This window comes from Hyla sarda, chromosome 2, assembly GCF_029499605.1.
Source record: "Hyla sarda isolate aHylSar1 chromosome 2, aHylSar1.hap1, whole genome shotgun sequence".
Classification (NCBI taxonomy): Eukaryota; Metazoa; Chordata; class Amphibia; order Anura; family Hylidae; genus Hyla; species Hyla sarda.
The window spans coordinates 3,185,083-3,203,425 of NC_079190.1; the positions used below are offsets into that span (position 1 = coordinate 3,185,083).

An 18,343-nucleotide genomic window follows, 5' to 3' on the forward strand; every position below is an offset into this window, starting at 1 on the left:
AAAAAAAAAAAAATCTTTATTCTTCCAGTACTTATTAGCAGCTGTATGCAACAGAGGAAATTCTTTGCTTTTTGAATTTCTTTTTTGTCTTGTCCACAGTGCTTTCTGCTGACACCTCTGTCCGTGTCAGGAACTGTCCAGAGCAGCATAGGTTGACAAGAGCAGCAGAGAGCACTGTGGACAAGACAAAAAAGAAATTCAAAAAGAAAATAATTTCCTCTGTAGCATACAGCTGCTAAAAAGTACTGGAAGTTTAGAGATTGTTTAATAGAAGTCATTTACAAATCTGTTTAACTTTCTGGCACCAGTTGATTAAAAAAAAAAAAAGGTTTTCCACCAGAGTGCCCCTTTAAGGTTTATTAATGTTTCTTACAGAAATGATGCAGAAACCTCAATTCTCATTTCTGGTCTCCCCAATATTCTGGCTCCTGATTGGTTCCCGATGTCGTCAGGTAAGGCCTCCCCCACCAATGATATAATGTACATGTTATCTGTCATAATTCTGAGGTAAATGCCACCGGCTCTTCAGAGAAACACAAGACGTCATAGAGAAATATCACATCTCACTGCTGGAAGTCCTGTCCCCCCCATACTAAGGAAGAAGCTCCCCCCAGTGGGTAGATCATTTCCCTGATTAAGTAGATAATACCCCCAATTAGGTAGAGGTCCCTAGAAGGTAGATAGTCCCCATCCCATTTGGTAGGCGCCCCCAGTATGTAGATATCCCCTTATTAAGTTGATGCCCCCAGTAGGCCCACAGCAGCAAAAGCCCTGTCCCACTGTACAGGCGCAGGGAGTCCGGTCAGGACAGGAGTCCCTGCTCCTGTATGTACATTCTGCAGCACACTAAGCTCCCGGTGTCCTGTTCCACCGGTCTCCATGTTCCTGTACAATACTGAATGATAGTGCATACATTGGTAAGGGAACAAAATGTAGCGCCCCTGTGAATTTTGCTTTCTGGTGTAAATTACCCCGCCCCCCCAATGCACATACAGCAGCACATTCACAAACTAAGCCACTGCTGTTGCCCCTCTGTCCTGATGATCAGCCCCTGGTCGGACTCGCCAATCGAGCAATGGACAAGCTGAGGAGAGGCAATCCATGTTTTATTCTAGAAAATCACTTGAACCCCATAGCTTCTCCTCCTGGTCAGATAACAGAGAAGTTTAACCCCTAAATAATAGGACAGGGCTCACTTCTGATCCTCTACTATTGGGTTCACTGGTAACTAGTAGAAAATCATTTCTGTTAATCAGCAAAATAAAAAAGGAAAGTACCAGGTGTAATGAGAGGACTAACCGGTTCTGCTGGATTGTCAGGTGGTTATAGAACGGTTCTGTATTGTCTGCGGCTCCATGTGTTGTCTGGTTACAGTTATGTTAAGATTTTTTTCATTGTGTTACCGCGGTTTCAGGGAGCTATTTGTAGAACAAACAAACAATGACTCTCATACCGGAATAAAATATGATGAGTTCATACAAAAGTCCCAATGGTCTTGTTCCAACATGGTGGAACTCAACCCTCTACATGTTGGACTAGGACTTGGACTTGCCTAAGGCAGCAGACCGACAGCTATTGGAGCCAGTGTTACTTTCAGCTCAGGCATTGTCAGCTGATCAAAAACATGTGCTGTATACTCAGACCTTTAACCTTTTCAGGACGTAGGGCGTATGCATATGCCCTGCATCCCGAGTCCTTAAGGACGTAGGGCGTATGCATACGCCCGTGGGAATTCCGGTCCCCGCCCCTAGCCGATGTGGGACCGGACGGGGATGCCTACTGAAATAATTCAGCAGGCATCCCGGCACATCGCTGTCGGCGATCGCAGAAAATCGCATGTCAATTCAGACATGCGATTTTCTGCTATTCCGGGCTGATCAGGACTCTGGTGACCCGATCCCCCAGAAAATAGGGATGATCGGAGCTGTCAGTGACAGTAACGATCATCCTGAGGGATAGGAGCGAGGTTGCAGTGCTGCGATCTCCTCCTATCCCCTGCCATTAGTCAGAAATGAAAACCCCCCGCTCTGCCCACCCCTGGAAATCGGGCAGAACGGGGGAAGAAGATGACGGCGGGTACCAGAAGAGAAGATGCAGTGGGGACCGCCGATCATTGGTGGAGACTGCGGAGATCAGCGGCGCAGGTAGGGAGGCAACGGTGGGGTTGCCAAACTGTTGCCAAAGGCTGTCTGGGCATGCTGGGATTTGTAGTTTTGCAACATCTGGAGGGTCAAAGTTTGGAGACCACTATTACAGTGGTGCCCAAACGGTGGCCCTCCAGATGTTGCCAAACCACAACTCTCAGCATGCCTAGACTGCCCAGGCATGCTGGGAGTTGTAGTTCTGTAACATCTGTCCCTTCAGATGAAAATTTTGAAATTTGCTGCTCTACTTTGAAGCCCTCTAATTTAAAAAAAAGTAAAAATATGTCCATTTTATGATGCCAACATAAAGGAGACATATTTTCAACATTTTCATGAAATTTGGGGATTTTTCACCAAGAAAGGATGCAAGTAACGCCGAAAATTTACCACTATGTTAAAGTAGAATATGTCACGAAAAAACAATCTCCGAATCAGAATATTCGGTATAAGCATCTTAGAGTTATTAATTAGAGATGAGCGAACTTACAGTAAATTTGATTCGTCACGAACTTCTCAGCTCGGCGGTTGCTGACTTTTCCTGCATAAATTAGTTCAGCTTTCCGGTGCTCTCCTAGGACTGTATTCACCTTTTCCAGCCCACCGGAGCACCTGAAGGCTGAACTTATTTATGCAGGAAAAGCCATCAACTGCCGAGCCGAGAAGTTCGTGACGAATCGAATTTACTGTAAGGTCGCTCATCTCTATTATTAATGCTTAAAGTGATGGTGGTCAGAATTACAAAAAAGGGCTGCGTCCTTAAGGTGAAAATGAGCTGCGTCCTTAAGGTCCTTAAGGTGAAAATGAGCTGCGTCCTTAAGGTGAAAATGAGCTGCGTCCTTAAGGGGTTAAAAGAGGCAACAAGATTTGATGCTGATATTCCTTATTGAGCAGTCGGTCATGACAGAGAAAGGGATGGAGGAAGGTTGACATCTGGCTCGCGGCTCTTTGGATGTCAAGGAGCAGTTGGCTGAGGATAAGGAGTAAATAGGAGCTGAGAAGGATTTGAAGATGGAATAGTTTAAAGGAATGGGGGGCAAGGCACCCTCCCAAATTGACAGTGATGATGAAGACAATGATGACCATGATGACAAACCATGGCAGTATGGGAGAAATCAGCCAGGTCCTATGAAAAGATGGAAACATCCAATGTGCCAACCTGACATCAATCAACCCCAAGGGATGTTCACCAATGTCTGAATGACTAGGTTAATGCAGTGACCTTTCCCCACCAGACCAGACCTTATGGACTTCTGGGTCACCAGATTAAACCATTGGCCAGAACTTGCCTAGTTTGCCCTGGGTGTTCTGTCCTGTCCACCCTCCAGTGTGGCTTCAGAGAGAGAGTGTTTAGTGTGGCAGGCGGTGTCGTCACCCCGAAGTGAACAAGATTGTCAACCAGCAATGTGGAAAAACTGACATTCACCAAAATGAATCAGGCATGGATCAGTCAGGACTTTATACCTCCTGTGCTAGATGCCACTGGTTAGTCAGTACTACCACCACCCCTGCTGTGTGCTAACAACTCCTACGACCACCCCTGCTGTATGCTGGTTACTACTTACACCACCCTGCTGTGCACTGACTACCACTTCTCCCTCCAGTCCACTACCTCTGCTGTCCACCCCTTCTGTACGCTGGTTACTACTTACACCACCCTGCTGTGCACTGACTACCACTTCTCCCTCCAGTCCACTACCTCTGCTGTCCACCCCTGCTGTACGCTGGTTACTACTTACACCACCCTGCTGTGCACTGACTACCACTTCTCCCTCCAGTCCCCTATCTCTGCTGTCCACCCCTGCTGTACGCTGGTTACTACTTACACCACCCTGCTGTGCACTGACTACCACTTCTCCCTCCAGTCCCCTACCTCTGCTGTCCACCCCTGCTGTACGCTGGTTACTACTTACACCACCCTGCTGTGCACTGACTGCCACTTCTCCCTCCAGTCCCCTATCTCTGCTGTCCACCCCTGCTGTACGCTGGTTACTAATTACACCACCCTGCTGTGCACTGACTACCACTTCTCCCTCCAGTCCCCTATCTCTGCTGTCCACCCCTGCTGTACGCTGGTTACTACTCACACCACCCTGCTGTGCACTGACTACCACTTCTCCCTCCAGTCCCCTACCTCTGCTGTCCACCCCTGCTATACGCTGGTTACTACTTACACCACCCTGCTGTGCACTGACTACCACTTCTCCCTCCAGTCCACTACCTCTGCTGTCCACCCCTTCTGTACGCTGGTTACTACTTACACCACCCTGCTGTGCACTGACTACCACTTCTCCCTCCAGTCCACTACCTCTGCTGTCCACCCCTTCTGTACGCTGGTTACTACTTACACCACCCTGCTGTGCACTGACTACCACTTCTCCCTCCAGTCCCCTATCTCTGCTGTCCACCCCTGCTGTACGCTGGTTACTACTTACACCACCCTGCTGTGCACTGACTACCACTTCTCCCTCCAGTCCCCTACCTCTGCTGTCCACCCCTGCTATACGCTGGTTACTACTTACACCACCCTGCTGTGCACTGATTACCACTTCTCCCTCCAGTCCACTACCTCTGCTGTCCACCCCTTCTGTACGCTGGTTACTACTTACACCACCCTGCTGTGCACTGACTACCACTTCTCCCTCCAGTCCCCTATCTCTGCTGTCCACCCCTGCTGTACGCTGGTTACTACTTACACCACCCTGCTGTGCACTGACTACCACTTCTCCCTCCAGTCCCCTACCTCTGCTGTCCACCCCTGCTATACGCTGGTTACTACTTACACCACCCTGCTGTGCACTGACTACCACTTCTCCCTCCAGTCCACTACCTCTGCTGTCCACCCCTGCTGTACGCTGGTTACTAATTACACCACCCTGTTGTGCACTGACTACCACTTCTCCCTCCAGTCCACTACCTCTGCTGTCCACCCCTGCTGTACGCTGGTTACTAATTACACCACCCTGTTGTGCACTGACTACCACTTCTCCCTCCAGTCCCCTATCTCTGCTGTCCACCCCTGCTGTACGCTGGTTACTACTTACACCACCCTGCTGTGCACTGACTACCACTTCTCCCTCCAGTCCACCCCTGCTGTACGCTGGTTACTACTTACACCACCCTGCTGTGCACTGACTACCACTTCTCCCTCCAGTCCCCTACCTCTGCTGTCCTCCCCTGCTATATGCTGGTTACTACTTACACCACCCTGCTGTGCACTGACTACCACTTCTCCCTCCAGTCCCCTACCTCTGCTGTCCTCCCCTGCTATACGCTGGTTACTACTTATCCACCCTGCTGTGCACTGACTACCACTTCTCCCTCCAGTCCACTACCTCTGCTGTCCACCCCTGCTGTACGCTGGTTACTAATTACACCACCCTGCTGTGCACTGACTACCACTTCTCCCTCCAGTCCCCTACCTCTGCTGTCCACCCCTGCTGTACGCTAGTTACTACTTAAACCACCCTGCTGTGCACTGACTACCACTTCTCCCTCCAGTCCCCTACCTCTGCTGTCCACCCCTGCTGTATGCTGGTTGCTACATACACCACCCTGCTGTGCACTTACGACCACTTCTCCCTCCAGTCCACTACCTCTGCTGTCCACCCCTGCTGTACGCTAGTTACTACTTAAACCACCCTGCTGTGCACTGACTACCACTTCTCCCTCCAGTCCCCTACCTCTGCTGTCCACCCCTGCTGTATGCTGGTTACTACTTACACCACCCTACTGTGCACTGACTACCACTTCTCCCTCCAGTCCACTACCTCTGCTGTCCACCCCTGCTGCCTACGACCACTACCACCAGTCCACCACCCCTGATATTGCCCACTACTCCTGTACTTTGCGTTACCCTGTACTGCTTCAGCTACTTCTACCAGCCTTGCTGCTTCTTCTACCAAGCCTACACAATTAGATAGTTCCATAAAGGAAATAATATTTTCGTCTTTTCATTTGTGCAAAAGCTATTTCTTCTTCACTTTTCAGGACACCAATCCTGTTGCTACTCCCAAAAAGGGATATTTATTGGATCGCTTGTGAAAAAAAAAAAACCTGCTTCTTCACTTACCGGGCACATAACCTGTTGCTTCCCCCAAAAAGGGTTAACTGCCTCTTCTGATACCTTTGTGTGGTGTCCCGGTACCGTATTTCATATGTTACCTCTATAGAGGTCCTCATAGTCAGAGTCCCTAGGACGTCAGGGTCCCTCTTTGTAGTTTTCCCCTTGTCACCCCTCAGTTAGGCAATGACTATATAACAGTTCTTATCAGAAACAGAAGAGTGTTTCAGCTCACCCCAGGTGCGCACGGACGGGGGGGGGGGGAACCTTGTCCACAGCAGATAGGAACAAAGGAAAGGAGTCCAGCATCCAAAACTCAGAGGAACACGTTTATTTCACCAGATGGCACATACAGGAACACAGGTACAGTGACGCGTTTCGGCCTTAGAACAAGGCCTTAGCCATACAAGAAATATAGTACACAAAGACCTCTTTTTGTATGCCGGTAGGTGGACATGACGTCACGGAACACACTTGTGATTTCAGGTGCGTCCCACCCACATGCAAAAACCCTTAGCAACCGCTACTGCATTACATTGTGAGATCATAGAAACATGACAAATATAAACACTAGTTAAAAGTAAATATCCAATGTACAAAGAGTATAAAATAACTATAGGGAACAATACCTTTATTACATTAATGCGATATGTTTTAAAAGGAAAATATTTAACTTTTTTAATTACGTTTCTATGTTATATGTTTATAACAGTAAAAAAAGGTATACCGCATATCCTGAGTACAGATACATAGAAAATAATAATAAAAATAGGTAATATATATATATATGCAAGTGCACTACCGGATTAGGCTATTGCACAGAGCCAGAGCAAATCGGATAACATGAAACAGACTTAAATATATTCGTAAGTATACTGAAGAGAATATATATATTTTGTAACGCCGAGCGCTCCAGGTCCCTGCTCCTCCCCGGAGCGCTCGCGGCGTTCCTCTCCCTGCAGCGCCCCGGTCAGACCCGCTGACCGGGAGCGCTATACTGACATTGCCGGCGGGGATGCGATTCGCATAGCAGGATGCGCCCGCTCGCGAATTGCATCCCAAGTCACTCACCTGTCCCGGTCCCCGACTGTCATGTTCTGGCGCGCGCGGCTCCGCTCTCTAGGGCGCGCGCGCGCCAGCTCTCTGAGATTTAAAGGGCCAGTGCACCAATGATTGGTGCCTGGCCCAATCAGCCTAATTAGCTTCCACCTGCTCCCTGGCTATATTACCTCACTTCCCCTGCACTCCCTCGCCGGATCTTGTTGCCATTGTGCCAGTGAAAGCGTTTCCTTGTGTGTTCCTAGCCTGTGTTCCAGACCTCCTGCCGTTGCCCCTGACTACGATCCATGCTGCCTGCCCCGACCTTCTGCTACGTCTGACCTTGCTCTTGTCTACTCCCTTGTACCGCGCTTATCTCAGCAGTCAGAGAGGTTGAGCCGTTGCCGGTGGATACGACCTGGTTGCTACCGCCGCTGCAAGACCATCCCGCTTTGCGGCGGGCTCTGGTGAAAACCAGTAGCAACTTAGAACCGGTCCACCGACACGGTCCACGCCAATCCCTCGCTGACACAGAGGATCCACCTCCTGCCTGACGAATCCTAACATATATATAGATCTATCAAATTGTTGGATGTATTTTTATATATGTAGAAACCATAAGTATGGGTGATGACAAAATATGGAAACAATCATATTGATAGATATATAGATTAATATCCAATTTTCTCCAGTGTTCTTTAATAATGTAGAATTGTATCCATTGTTCCATTAAGGCCCTGTGGATATCTTGTCCCCAACTTAAAGATCCAGAAGATCTCACGGTCCAGAATTTTATGTTTAAGATTTCCTCCCTTTCTATTCCCTGTAATTGAAGATGTGAGGTGTCACCAGAATGCGCCTCCGCACAACGCCTGGACACCATTGAGACATTCCTAGATATGGTACGTCGGAGATGTGTTTGCGAATCCTCATTGTTAGAGAATTCGTAGTACATCCGACATACTGTATCTGGAAACCTTTACATGTAAAAAGGTGCACGACCCCCGTCATGTTACAATTTATCTTCTGCTTAATCGGAAAGGTGTTATTGTTCACAATGGCAGAATGGTTCGTTTAGATGCGGAGCAAGGAGATGTTTATGATGCAGTTTCATTCAAAATTCTGCTACATTTGCATCTACTCCGTGGCCGATGACTGTCGATGCGTCCGCCACGTCCCCTCCATTCACTTCTATGGGAGGAGGCATGAAGGCTACGTCACAGCCATCACGATTCCTCCAATTGACATGAATGCAGGGGGCGTGCCGTGATGTTTGGAATGCGGAAGCTGCAAACTTATTTGCATAGTGGATAAGATGTTTGGGGCGGAGTACCCCTTTTAGGCCATGTTCACACCGCCGAGTCCCATTGTTTCCCATGGAATTCTGTGCACAAGATGGAATTTCTGTGGCAGAGGTTTCCACCGCAGAAATTCCGATTCTGGTCTCAGCTGAAAGAATCCACGGGTCAATTCTTTCAGCCGAATCCGCTCAGAAATGTATTGCCGTTGCCGTCCAAGCGCCAGCATAGTCTGCCGTTGCTCTGCTATTTGTGGTGTACACGAACGGACCTTCTGCAAAGCTTCCGCCTTGTGAACATGGCCTTAGAGTTAGTTCTATCTACTGTATACCCAGATGTAGTCCGATGTTGTGCTCTGTTCCTTATCACCAGTCATGAAGTGTTTCCTGGATCCCTCATTTCTCTCCAAATCCTATTTGACCCTCGGACCAGGGAAGGTCTCCAGACACTCAGCTGATGGTCATCTTCTCAATCAGACCCTATCATTTCTTATGTAATGATGGTGGACAACTTATCCCGTCAGGACCCCTGTCTAATTTTTCTCCTCTACATCTTAAGACTTGGTGACCTTTAGGTCCTGACTAGTTGGGGATAATAGCTAAGTGTTGTATGGTAAATGTGGACACGCTCTGATGACATTTTTCATTCTCCTTTTACCCAGGTCCATGGTGAAACCTACGTAATGCCGTATAATCCCAACATGTTCGATGATCAGTACATCGGCTGCTCCGATACGATGGAGAAGGACATCATGCCCAAGGTTCTTCAGCAGGAGATGGCAAACAAGCAGTTTAGGGACGCCTGGATCAACGCCACCGAACGCTGGGAAGATATCAGAGATGACCTGGAGCTTCCGGAAGGGTTCGAGGACGAGTATGGGATCGCTCTTCTGACCTTCACCAATCACTATCCAAAGGAAAATCCCATATACCGGCAGCTGAATGGGAACCTCACCATAGCAGGAGCCTCCCAGAGAGACTACATGGAGAAGTTCCACTTCAAAGCCCTTCACTTCTATCTAACAAGAGCCCTGCAGATACTAAAGCCCAACTGTCACCAAAACTACACCACCTATAGGGGGAGTAAAGACAAATTCCAAGTAACACCGGTGATGAAGTTCGGTAGATTCACTTCGTCTTCTCTGAACATTATGGAGGCCCTGGACTTCGGCACAGAATCTTTCTTCCGGATAACCACGTGCTTCGGGGCCAGACTTGGCAACTTGTCATTTTTTCCGGCAGAAGAAGAAGTTCTGATTCCTCCGACCGAGAAGTTCTTATATGTCACAAAAGAGAAATTGGTCTATTACCTCACAAGTACCGGGGAGACCTGCAGCTACTTCAACTGCGCCTATCTAGAAGGTAAGTGTCCTAATATATATTCAGGGTGATGTCCAACAATGATGTCCATTCCTTGTGCAGACGCTACCACCGAGCCGGCGGCCCAGCCGTGCCAGTCTGCAGTACGGAACCCAGTTAGGCTTCTTTCACACTACACAATCCTCCATTTTCAAACATCCGTAGGAAGATCCGTGTGAATATCAGCTGAAAACGGAAGTAACAAAATCCTATACGTCCGTTAGAAAATCCCATTATAGTCTATAGGATTTATGATATCCGTACGATTCCGTTATAATCCGTTATTGATAATGGACGTTAGTTTGTTACGGAAGAAATAGTTCATGAATTACTTCTTCCGTAACAAACTAACGTCCATTATCAATAACGGAATCGTACGGATATCATAAATCCTATAGACTATAATGGGATTTTCTAACGGACGTATAGGATTTTGTTACTTCCGTTTTCAGCTGATATTCACACGGATCTTCCTACGGATGTTTGAAAATGGAGGATTGTGTAGTGTGAAAGAAGCCTTAGAGCAGGACCACCATCCCGGGACCTCGAAGACCAGCGGTGAGGGGTGAGGGGTGCAGAGTCCAAACATCAACGAGATACAACTTATCTGCATAACTTTTATCATCCGCAAATAGCAACACCTCCTGTCACTGCTGTCCCTCTCATCCTGCTGCACCTCCTGTCACTGCTGTCCCTCTCATCCTGCTGCACCTCCTGTCACTGCTGTCCCTCTCATCCTGCTGCACCTCCTGTCACTGCTGTCCCTCTCCATCCTGCTGCACCTCCTGTCACTGCTGTCCCTCTCCATCCTGCTGCACCTCCTGTCACTGCTGTCCCTCTTCATCCTGCTGCACCTCCTGTCACTGCTGTCCCTCTCTATCCTGCTGCACCTCCTGTCACTGCTGTCCCTCTCATCCTGCTGCACCTCCTGTCACTGCTGTCCCTCTCCATCCTGCTGCACCTCCTGTCACTGCTGTCCCTCTCATCCTGCTGCACCTCCTGTCACTGCTGTCCCTCTCTATCCTGCTGCACCTCCTGTCACTGCTGTCCCTCTCCATCCTGCTGCACCTCCTGTCACTGCTGTCCCTCTCCATCCTGCTGCACCTCCTGTCACTGCTGTCCTTCTCTATCCTGCTGCACCTCCTGTCACTGCTGTCCCTCTCCATCCTGCTGCACCTCCTGTCACTGCTGTCCCTCTCCATCCTGCTGCACCTCCTGTCACTGCTGTCCTTCTCTATCCTGCTGCACCTCCTGTCACTGCTGTCCTTCTCTATCCTGCTGCACCTCCTGTCACTGCTGTCCCTCTCCATCCTGCTGCACCTCCTGTCACTGCTGTCCCTCTCCATCCTGCTGCACCTCCTGTCACTGCTGTCCCTCTCCATCCTGCTGCACCTCCTGTCACTGCTGTCCCTCTCCATCCTGCTGTACCTCCTGTCACTGTTGTTCCTCTCCATCCTGCTGCACCTCCTGTCACTGCTGTCCCTCTTCATCCTGCTGCACCTCCTGTCACTGCTGTCCCTCTCTATCCTGCTGCACCTCCTGTCACTGCTGTCCCTCTCATCCTGCTGCACCTCCTGTCACTGCTGTCCCTCTCATCCTGCTGCACCTCCTGTCACTGCTGTCCCTCTTCATCCTGCTGCACCTCCTGTCACTGCTGTCCCTCTCTATCCTGCTGCACCTCCTGTCACTGCTGTCCCTCTCCATCCTGCTGCACCTCCTGTCACTGCTGTCCCTCTCTACCCTGCTGCACCTCCTGTCACTGCTGTCCCTCTCATCCTGCTGCACCTCCTGTCACTGCTGTCCCTCTCTATCCTGCTGCACCTCCTGTCACTGCTGTCCCTCTCTATCCTGCTGCACCTCCTGTCACTGCTGTCCCTCTCTATCCTGCTGCACCTCCTGTCACTGCTGTCCCTCTCATCCTGCTGCACCTCCTGTCACTGCTGTCCCTCTCCATCCTGCTGCACCTCCTGTCACTGTTGTTCCTCTCCATCCTTCTGCACCTCCTGTCACTGCTGTCCCTCTCTACCCTGCTGCACCTCCTGTCACTGCTGTCCCTCTCCATCCTGCTGCACCTCCTGTCACTGCTGTCCCTCTCATCCTGCTGCACCTCCTGTCACTGCTGTCCCTCTCCATCCTGCTGTACCTCCTGTCACTGTTGTTCCTCTCCATCCTGCTGCACCTCCTGTCACTGCTGTCCCTCTTCATCCTGCTGCACCTCCTGTCACTGCTGTCCCTCTCTATCCTGCTGCACCTCCTGTCACTGCTGTCCCTCTCTATCCTGCTGCACCTCCTGTCACTGCTGTCCCTCTCATCCTGCTGCACCTCCTGTCACTGCTGTCCCTCTCCATCCTGCTGCACCTCCTGTCACTGTTGTTCCTCTCCATCCTTCTGCACCTCCTGTCACTGCTGTCCCTCTCTACCCTGCTGCACCTCCTGTCACTGCTGTCCCTCTCCATCCTGCTGCACCTCCTGTCACTGCTGTCCCTCTCATCCTGCTGCACCTCCTGTCACTGCTGTCCCTCTCCATCCTGCTGTACCTCCTGTCACTGTTGTTCCTCTCCATCCTGCTGCACCTCCTGTCACTGCTGTCCCTCTCCATCCTGCTGCACCTCCTGTCACTGCTGTCCCTCTCCATCCTGCTGCACCTCCTGTCACTGCTGTCCCTCTCCATCCTGCTGCACCTCCTGTCACTGCTGTCCCTCTTCATCCTGCTGCACCTCCTGTCACTGCTGTCCCTCTCCATCCTGCTGCACCTCCTGTCACTGCTGCCCCTCTCTATCCTGCTGCACCTCCTGTCACTGCTGTCCCTCTCCATCCTGCTGCACCTCCTGTCACTGCTGTGCCTCTCCATCCTGCTGCACCTCCTGTCACTGCTGTCCCTCTCTATCCTGCTGCACCTCCTGTAACTGCTGTCCCTCTCCATCCTGCTGCACCTCCTGTCACTGCTGTCCCTCTCTATCCTGCTGCACCTCCTGTCACTGCTGTCCCTCTCCATCCTGCTGCACCTCCTGTCACTGCTGTCCCTCTCTATCCTGCTGCACCTCCTGTCACTGCTGTCCCTCTCCATCCTGCTGCACCTCCTGTCACTGCTGTCCCTCTCATCCTGCTGCACCTCCTGTCACTGTTATTCCTCTTCATCCTGCTGCACCTCCTGTCACTGCTGTCCCTCTCTATCCTGCTGCACCTCCTGTCACTGTTATTCCTCTTCATCCTGCTGCACCTCCTGTCACTGCCGTCATTCCCCCTCCTGCTGCACCTCCTGTCACTGCTGTCCTTCTTCATCCTGCTGCACCTCCTGTCACTGCTGTCCCTCTCTATCCTGCTGCACCTCCTGTCACTGCCGTCATTCCCCCCCTTCTGCACCTCCTGTCACTGCTGTCCCTCTCTATCCTGCTGCACCTCCTGTCACTGCCGTCATTCCCCCCCCTGCTGCACCTCCTGTCACTGCTGTCCCTCTCCATCCTGCTGCACCTCCTGTCACTGCTGTCCCTCTCCATCCTGCTGCACCTCCTGTCACTGCTGTCCCTCTCATCCTGCTGCACCTCCTGTCACTGCTGTCCCTCTCCATCCTGCTGCACCTCCTGTCACTGCTGTCCCTCTCCATCCTGCTGCACCTCCTGTCACTGCTGTCCCTCTCATCCTGCTGCACCTCCTGTCACTGCTGTCCCTCTCCATCCTGCTGCACCTCCTGTCACTGCTGTCCCTCTCCATCCTGCTGCACCTCCTGTCACTGCTGTCCCTCTCCATCCTGCTGCACCTCCTGTCACTGCTGTCCCTCTTCATCCTGCTGCACCTCCTGTCACTGCTGTCCCTCTCTACCCTGCTGCACCTCCTGTCACTGCTGTCCCTCTACATCCTGCTGCACCTCCTGTCACTGCTGTCCCTCTCCATCCTGCTGCACCTCCTGTCACTGCTGTCCCTCTCCATCCTGCTGCACCTCCTGTCACTGCTGTCCCTCTCTATCCTGCTGCACCTCCTGTCACTGCTGTCCCTCTCCATCCTGCTGCACCTCCTGTCACTGCTGTCCCTCTCTACCCTGCTGCACCTCCTGTCACTGCTGTCCCTCTCCATCCTGCTGCACCTCCTGTCACTGCTGTCCCTCTCCATCCTGCTGCACCTCCTGTCACTGCTGTCCCTCTCTATCCTGCTGCACCTCCTGTCACTGCTGTCCCTCTCCATCCTGCTGCACCTCCTGTCACTGCTGTCCCTCTCATCCTGCTGCACCTCCTGTCACTGCTGTCCCTCTCTATCCTGCTGCACCTCCTGTCACTGCTGTCCCTCTCCATCCTGCTGCACCTCCTGTCACTGCTGTCCCTCTCTACCCTGCTGCACCTCCTGTCACTGCTGTCCCTCTCCATCCTGCTGCACCTCCTGTCACTGCTGTCCCTCTCCATCCTGCTGCACCTCCTGTCACTGCTGTCCCTCTCCATCCTGCTGCACCTCCTGTCACTGCTGTCCCTCTCCATCCTGCTGCACCTCCTGTCACTGCTGTCCCTCTCCATCCTGCTGCACCTCCTGTCACTGCTGTCCCTCTCCATCCTGCTGCACCTCCTGTCACTGCTGTCCCTCTCTACCCTGCTGCACCTCCTGTCACTGCTGTCCCTCTACATCCTGCTGCACCTCCTGTCACTGCTGTCCCTCTCCATCCTGCTGCACCTCCTGTCACTGCTGTCCCTCTCCATCCTGCTGCACCTCCTGTCACTGCTGTCCCTCTCCATCCTGCTGCACCTCCTGTCACTGTTGTACCACTTTTAAAGTTTACTGAAAGAGTTTCCGGTCCACAATCAATAGGTGACAGTTCAGATGCAGTAATCTGTACAGGAGAACAGCCGCAGTCTCAGTCTTTTGGGACTTGTAGTACTTCTAGTCCCCACTTAACATGCACTTTACTGGTTGACTGGTGATGACTTGAGATAACTGACAGACTAAACTTTGGCGCCAGCGTTCTCTTTGGCTTCACAGAGTTTTGGTCCTGACTTGTCCCTCCTCGCTTCACTCTGGGGGTTTCTAGGCTGTAGACAAATTTACTGGGTATGGGAGACACAAGCTGGGGGTCCATTAGTCGCGCATACCACCAAGGTCATTATGGGGGCAGTCCATGGAAGAATGGAGGATCCCTCTTCCTCACCTACATTTCCTTGGGCAAAGCCTGAAAACAACTTACTTCAGGCAGAGGGACCCCACACTCCAAGTGCTAGAGGGCTCTGGCCCTAATATGGCTCTTAGAGGCAGAGCCAGTTCTGCTTATAGGAAGAGGGTGCCCCCCCTCGAAACGCATCATCCCCATTGTTTTATTATTTTTTGTTACAATAAATGTGATCCTAGACTGGATCTTTTATAAAGAATCTTCTGGCTCTGAAGGTCTATTTTCCCTACCTCCTTTGCATAGGCAAAATAGGCAGCTGCCTAGAGCGCCCTCGTGATTGGGGGCAGAAAGAAAGTTAGTAGCTAGCATGCATCCAAAGCACCCGCAGCTCATCCGAGGCACCTGCCCAGCCAGTACCACCATTACACCTCCCCCCCCCCCCCCCCAATACCATAATAACCGTCATTCTTCAGCCTGCTGGAGGAGCACAGTGCCACCTCTGTGGCCGGACAGGCAGGTCATGTCCATCCAGCACCTCCATACATCAGCCACATGAAGAGCAGGTTTGTTACAGTGTGTCACCCCAGTAGTAATTGGATTTTGGCTTCAAGAGAACCCGGCTCACGGCCCTGAACGACCAGACAGATGAATAGACTAAAACAGGTTTATTGACCAGAATGCAACACGTTTCGCTGCGCATGCGCAGCTTCCTCAGGCATCTTTGATGCCTGAGGAAGCTGCGCATGCGCAGCGAAATGCATTGCATTCTGGTGAATAGACTAAAACAGGTTTATTGACCAGAATGCAACACGTTTCGCTGCGCATGCGCAGCTTCCTCAGGCATCTTTGATGCCTGAGGAAGCTGCGCATGCGCAGCGAAACGCGTTGCATTCTGGTAAAAAAAAAACTGTTTTAGTCTATTGATCAGTCTGGTCATTCAGCGCCGAGAGCCAGGTTCTCTTGAAGCCAAAATCCAATCACCGCATATACTCCGGAGGGCAGCAGACGACCTACCTTATATACTTTTTCCATTGTTGTGTATGTGCCTACACAACCACCCGGTGTGAGCAACCAATTTATATACTAAATTCATGCTTTGGGTCCAAACAATACTGTTCTATGGAGCGCTTATTTCCTCTACCCCAGTGGTAAGGTGGGGAGTGTCAAAGAGCGAAGCCAATGGGTGGGGTCAAGGGGCGGTAAAATTAGCATTCGCCGAGGGTGGCCAAAATCCTTGCCCCAGCCCTGCTTAGAGAATAACTTTACCTTGGCAGTAGGATCTGGGAGAAAGAAATCCACCTACCTCTGGAACCGGTTGGTGTATCTTGGGGCCGACCCTACAGCCGGTAAGAGGCTGGAAAACATCTCCACACCAAATGGTATGAGGAGATGTTACCTCACTGCTGGCCAAAGCTAGACGGACTAAAAACAATTATGGTCTCTTCCCTGTCCCTGGAGACAAGGGTGGAGACAGACCAGACTTAAAGGGGTACTCTGCCACAAAACATATTATCCCCCTATCCCAAGCATAGGAGATAAAATGTCTGATCGCGGGAGTCTCGCTGCGGGGGATTCCCACGATCTCCGGGCTGGCAGAGGTGGTGTCTGGAACATGGAAGCTTGGAGCTTCCGCGTTCCTGATGTCACGCCACACCCCCTCTATTCATGTCTATGTTAGGGGGCGTGGCAGCTGTTGTCGGCTCCTTCCATATACATGAATGGAGGGGGCGTGGCAGCTGTAGTCGGCTCCTTCCATAGACATGAATGGAGGGGGTGTGGCAGCTGTTGTCGGCTCCTTCCATAGACATGAATGGAGGGGGCGTGGCAGCTGTTGTCGGCTCCTTCCATAGACATGAATGGAGGGGGCGTGGCAGCTGTAGTCGGCTCCTTCCATAGACATGAATGGAGGGGGCGTGGCAGCTGTTGTCGGCTCCTTCCATAGACATGAATGGAGGGGGCGGTGGCAGCTGTAGTCGGCTCCTTCCATAGACATGAATGGAGAGGGCGTGGCAGCTGTAGTCGGCTCCTTCCATAGACATGAATGGAGAGGGCGTGGCAGCTGTAGTCGGCTCCTTCCATAGACATGAATGGAGGGGGCGTGGCAGCTGTAGTCGGCTCCTTCCATAGACATGAATGGAGGGGGCGTGGCAGCTGTAGTCGGCTCCTTCCATAGACATGAATGGAGGGGGCGGTGGCAGCTGTAGTCGGCTCCTTCCATAGACATGAATGGAGAGGGCGTGGCAGCTGTAGTCGGCTCCTTCCATAGACATGAATGGAGGGGGCGTGGCAGCTGTAGTCGGCTCCTTCCATAGACATGAATGGAGGGGGCGTGGCAGCTGTAGTCGGCTCCTTCCATAGAAATGAATGGAGAGGGCGTGGCAGCTGTAGTCGGCTCCTTCCATAGAAATGAATGGAGGGGGCGTGGCAGCTGTAGTCGGCTCCTTCCATAGACATGAATGGAGGGGGCGTGGCAGCTGTAGTCGGCTCCTTCCATAGACATGAATGGAGGGGGCGTGGCAGCTGTAGTCGGCTCCTTCCATAGACATGAATGGAGGGGGCGTGGCAGCTGTAGTCGGCTCCTTCCATAGACATGAATAGAGGGGGCGTGGCAGCTGTAGTCGGCTCCTTCCATAGACATGAATGGAGGGGGCGTGGCAGCTGTAGTCGGCTCCTTCCATAGACATGAATGGAGGGGGCGTGGCAGCTGTAGTCGGCTCCTTCCATAGACATGAATAGAGGGGGCGTGGCAGCTGTTGTCGGCTCCTTCCATATACATGAATGGAGGGGGCGTGGCAGCTGTAGTCGGCTCCTTCCATAGACATGAATGGAGGGGGCGTGGCAGCTGTAGTCGGCTCCTTCCATAGACATGAATGGAGGGGGCGTGGCAGCTGTAGTAGGCTCCTTCCATAGACATGAATGGAGGGGGCGTGGCAGCTGTAGTCGGCTCCTTCCATAGACATGAATGGAGGGGGCGGTGGCAGCTGTAGTCAGCTCCTTCCATAGACATGAATGGAGGGGGCGGTGGCAGCTGTAGTCGGCTCCTTCCATAGACATGAATGGAGAGGGCGTGGCAGCTGTAGTCGGCTCCTTCCATAGACATGAATGGAGGGGGCGTGGCAGCTGTAGTCGGCTCCTTCCATAGACATGAATGGAGGGGGCGGTGGCAGCTGTAGTCGGCTCCTTCCATAGAAATGAATGGAGGGGGCGGTGGCAGCTGTAGTCGGCTCCTTCCATAGACATGAATGGAGGGGGCGTGGCAGCTGTAGTCGGCTCCTTCCATAGACATGAATGGAGGGGGCGTGGCAGCTGTAGTCGGCTCCTTCCATAGACATGAATGGAGAGGGCGTGGCAGCTGTAGT

At 51.7% G+C, this 18,343-nt stretch overlaps 1 protein-coding gene across 1 annotated transcript in view; it reads left to right on the forward strand.

Annotated features, from left to right (window-relative positions):
- LOC130357560 (uncharacterized) overlaps positions 1-18,343 on the forward strand; it is a 71,943-nt gene that overhangs the window by 19,829 nt on the left and 33,771 nt on the right. Inside the window, exons 2-3 of the mRNA XM_056560261.1 lie at positions 376-452; positions 9,202-9,901. Coding sequence (XP_056416236.1) covers positions 378-452; positions 9,202-9,901 — 775 coding nt within the window. The 5' untranslated portion in view covers positions 376-377. The remainder of the gene's footprint in view (positions 1-375; positions 453-9,201; positions 9,902-18,343) is intronic.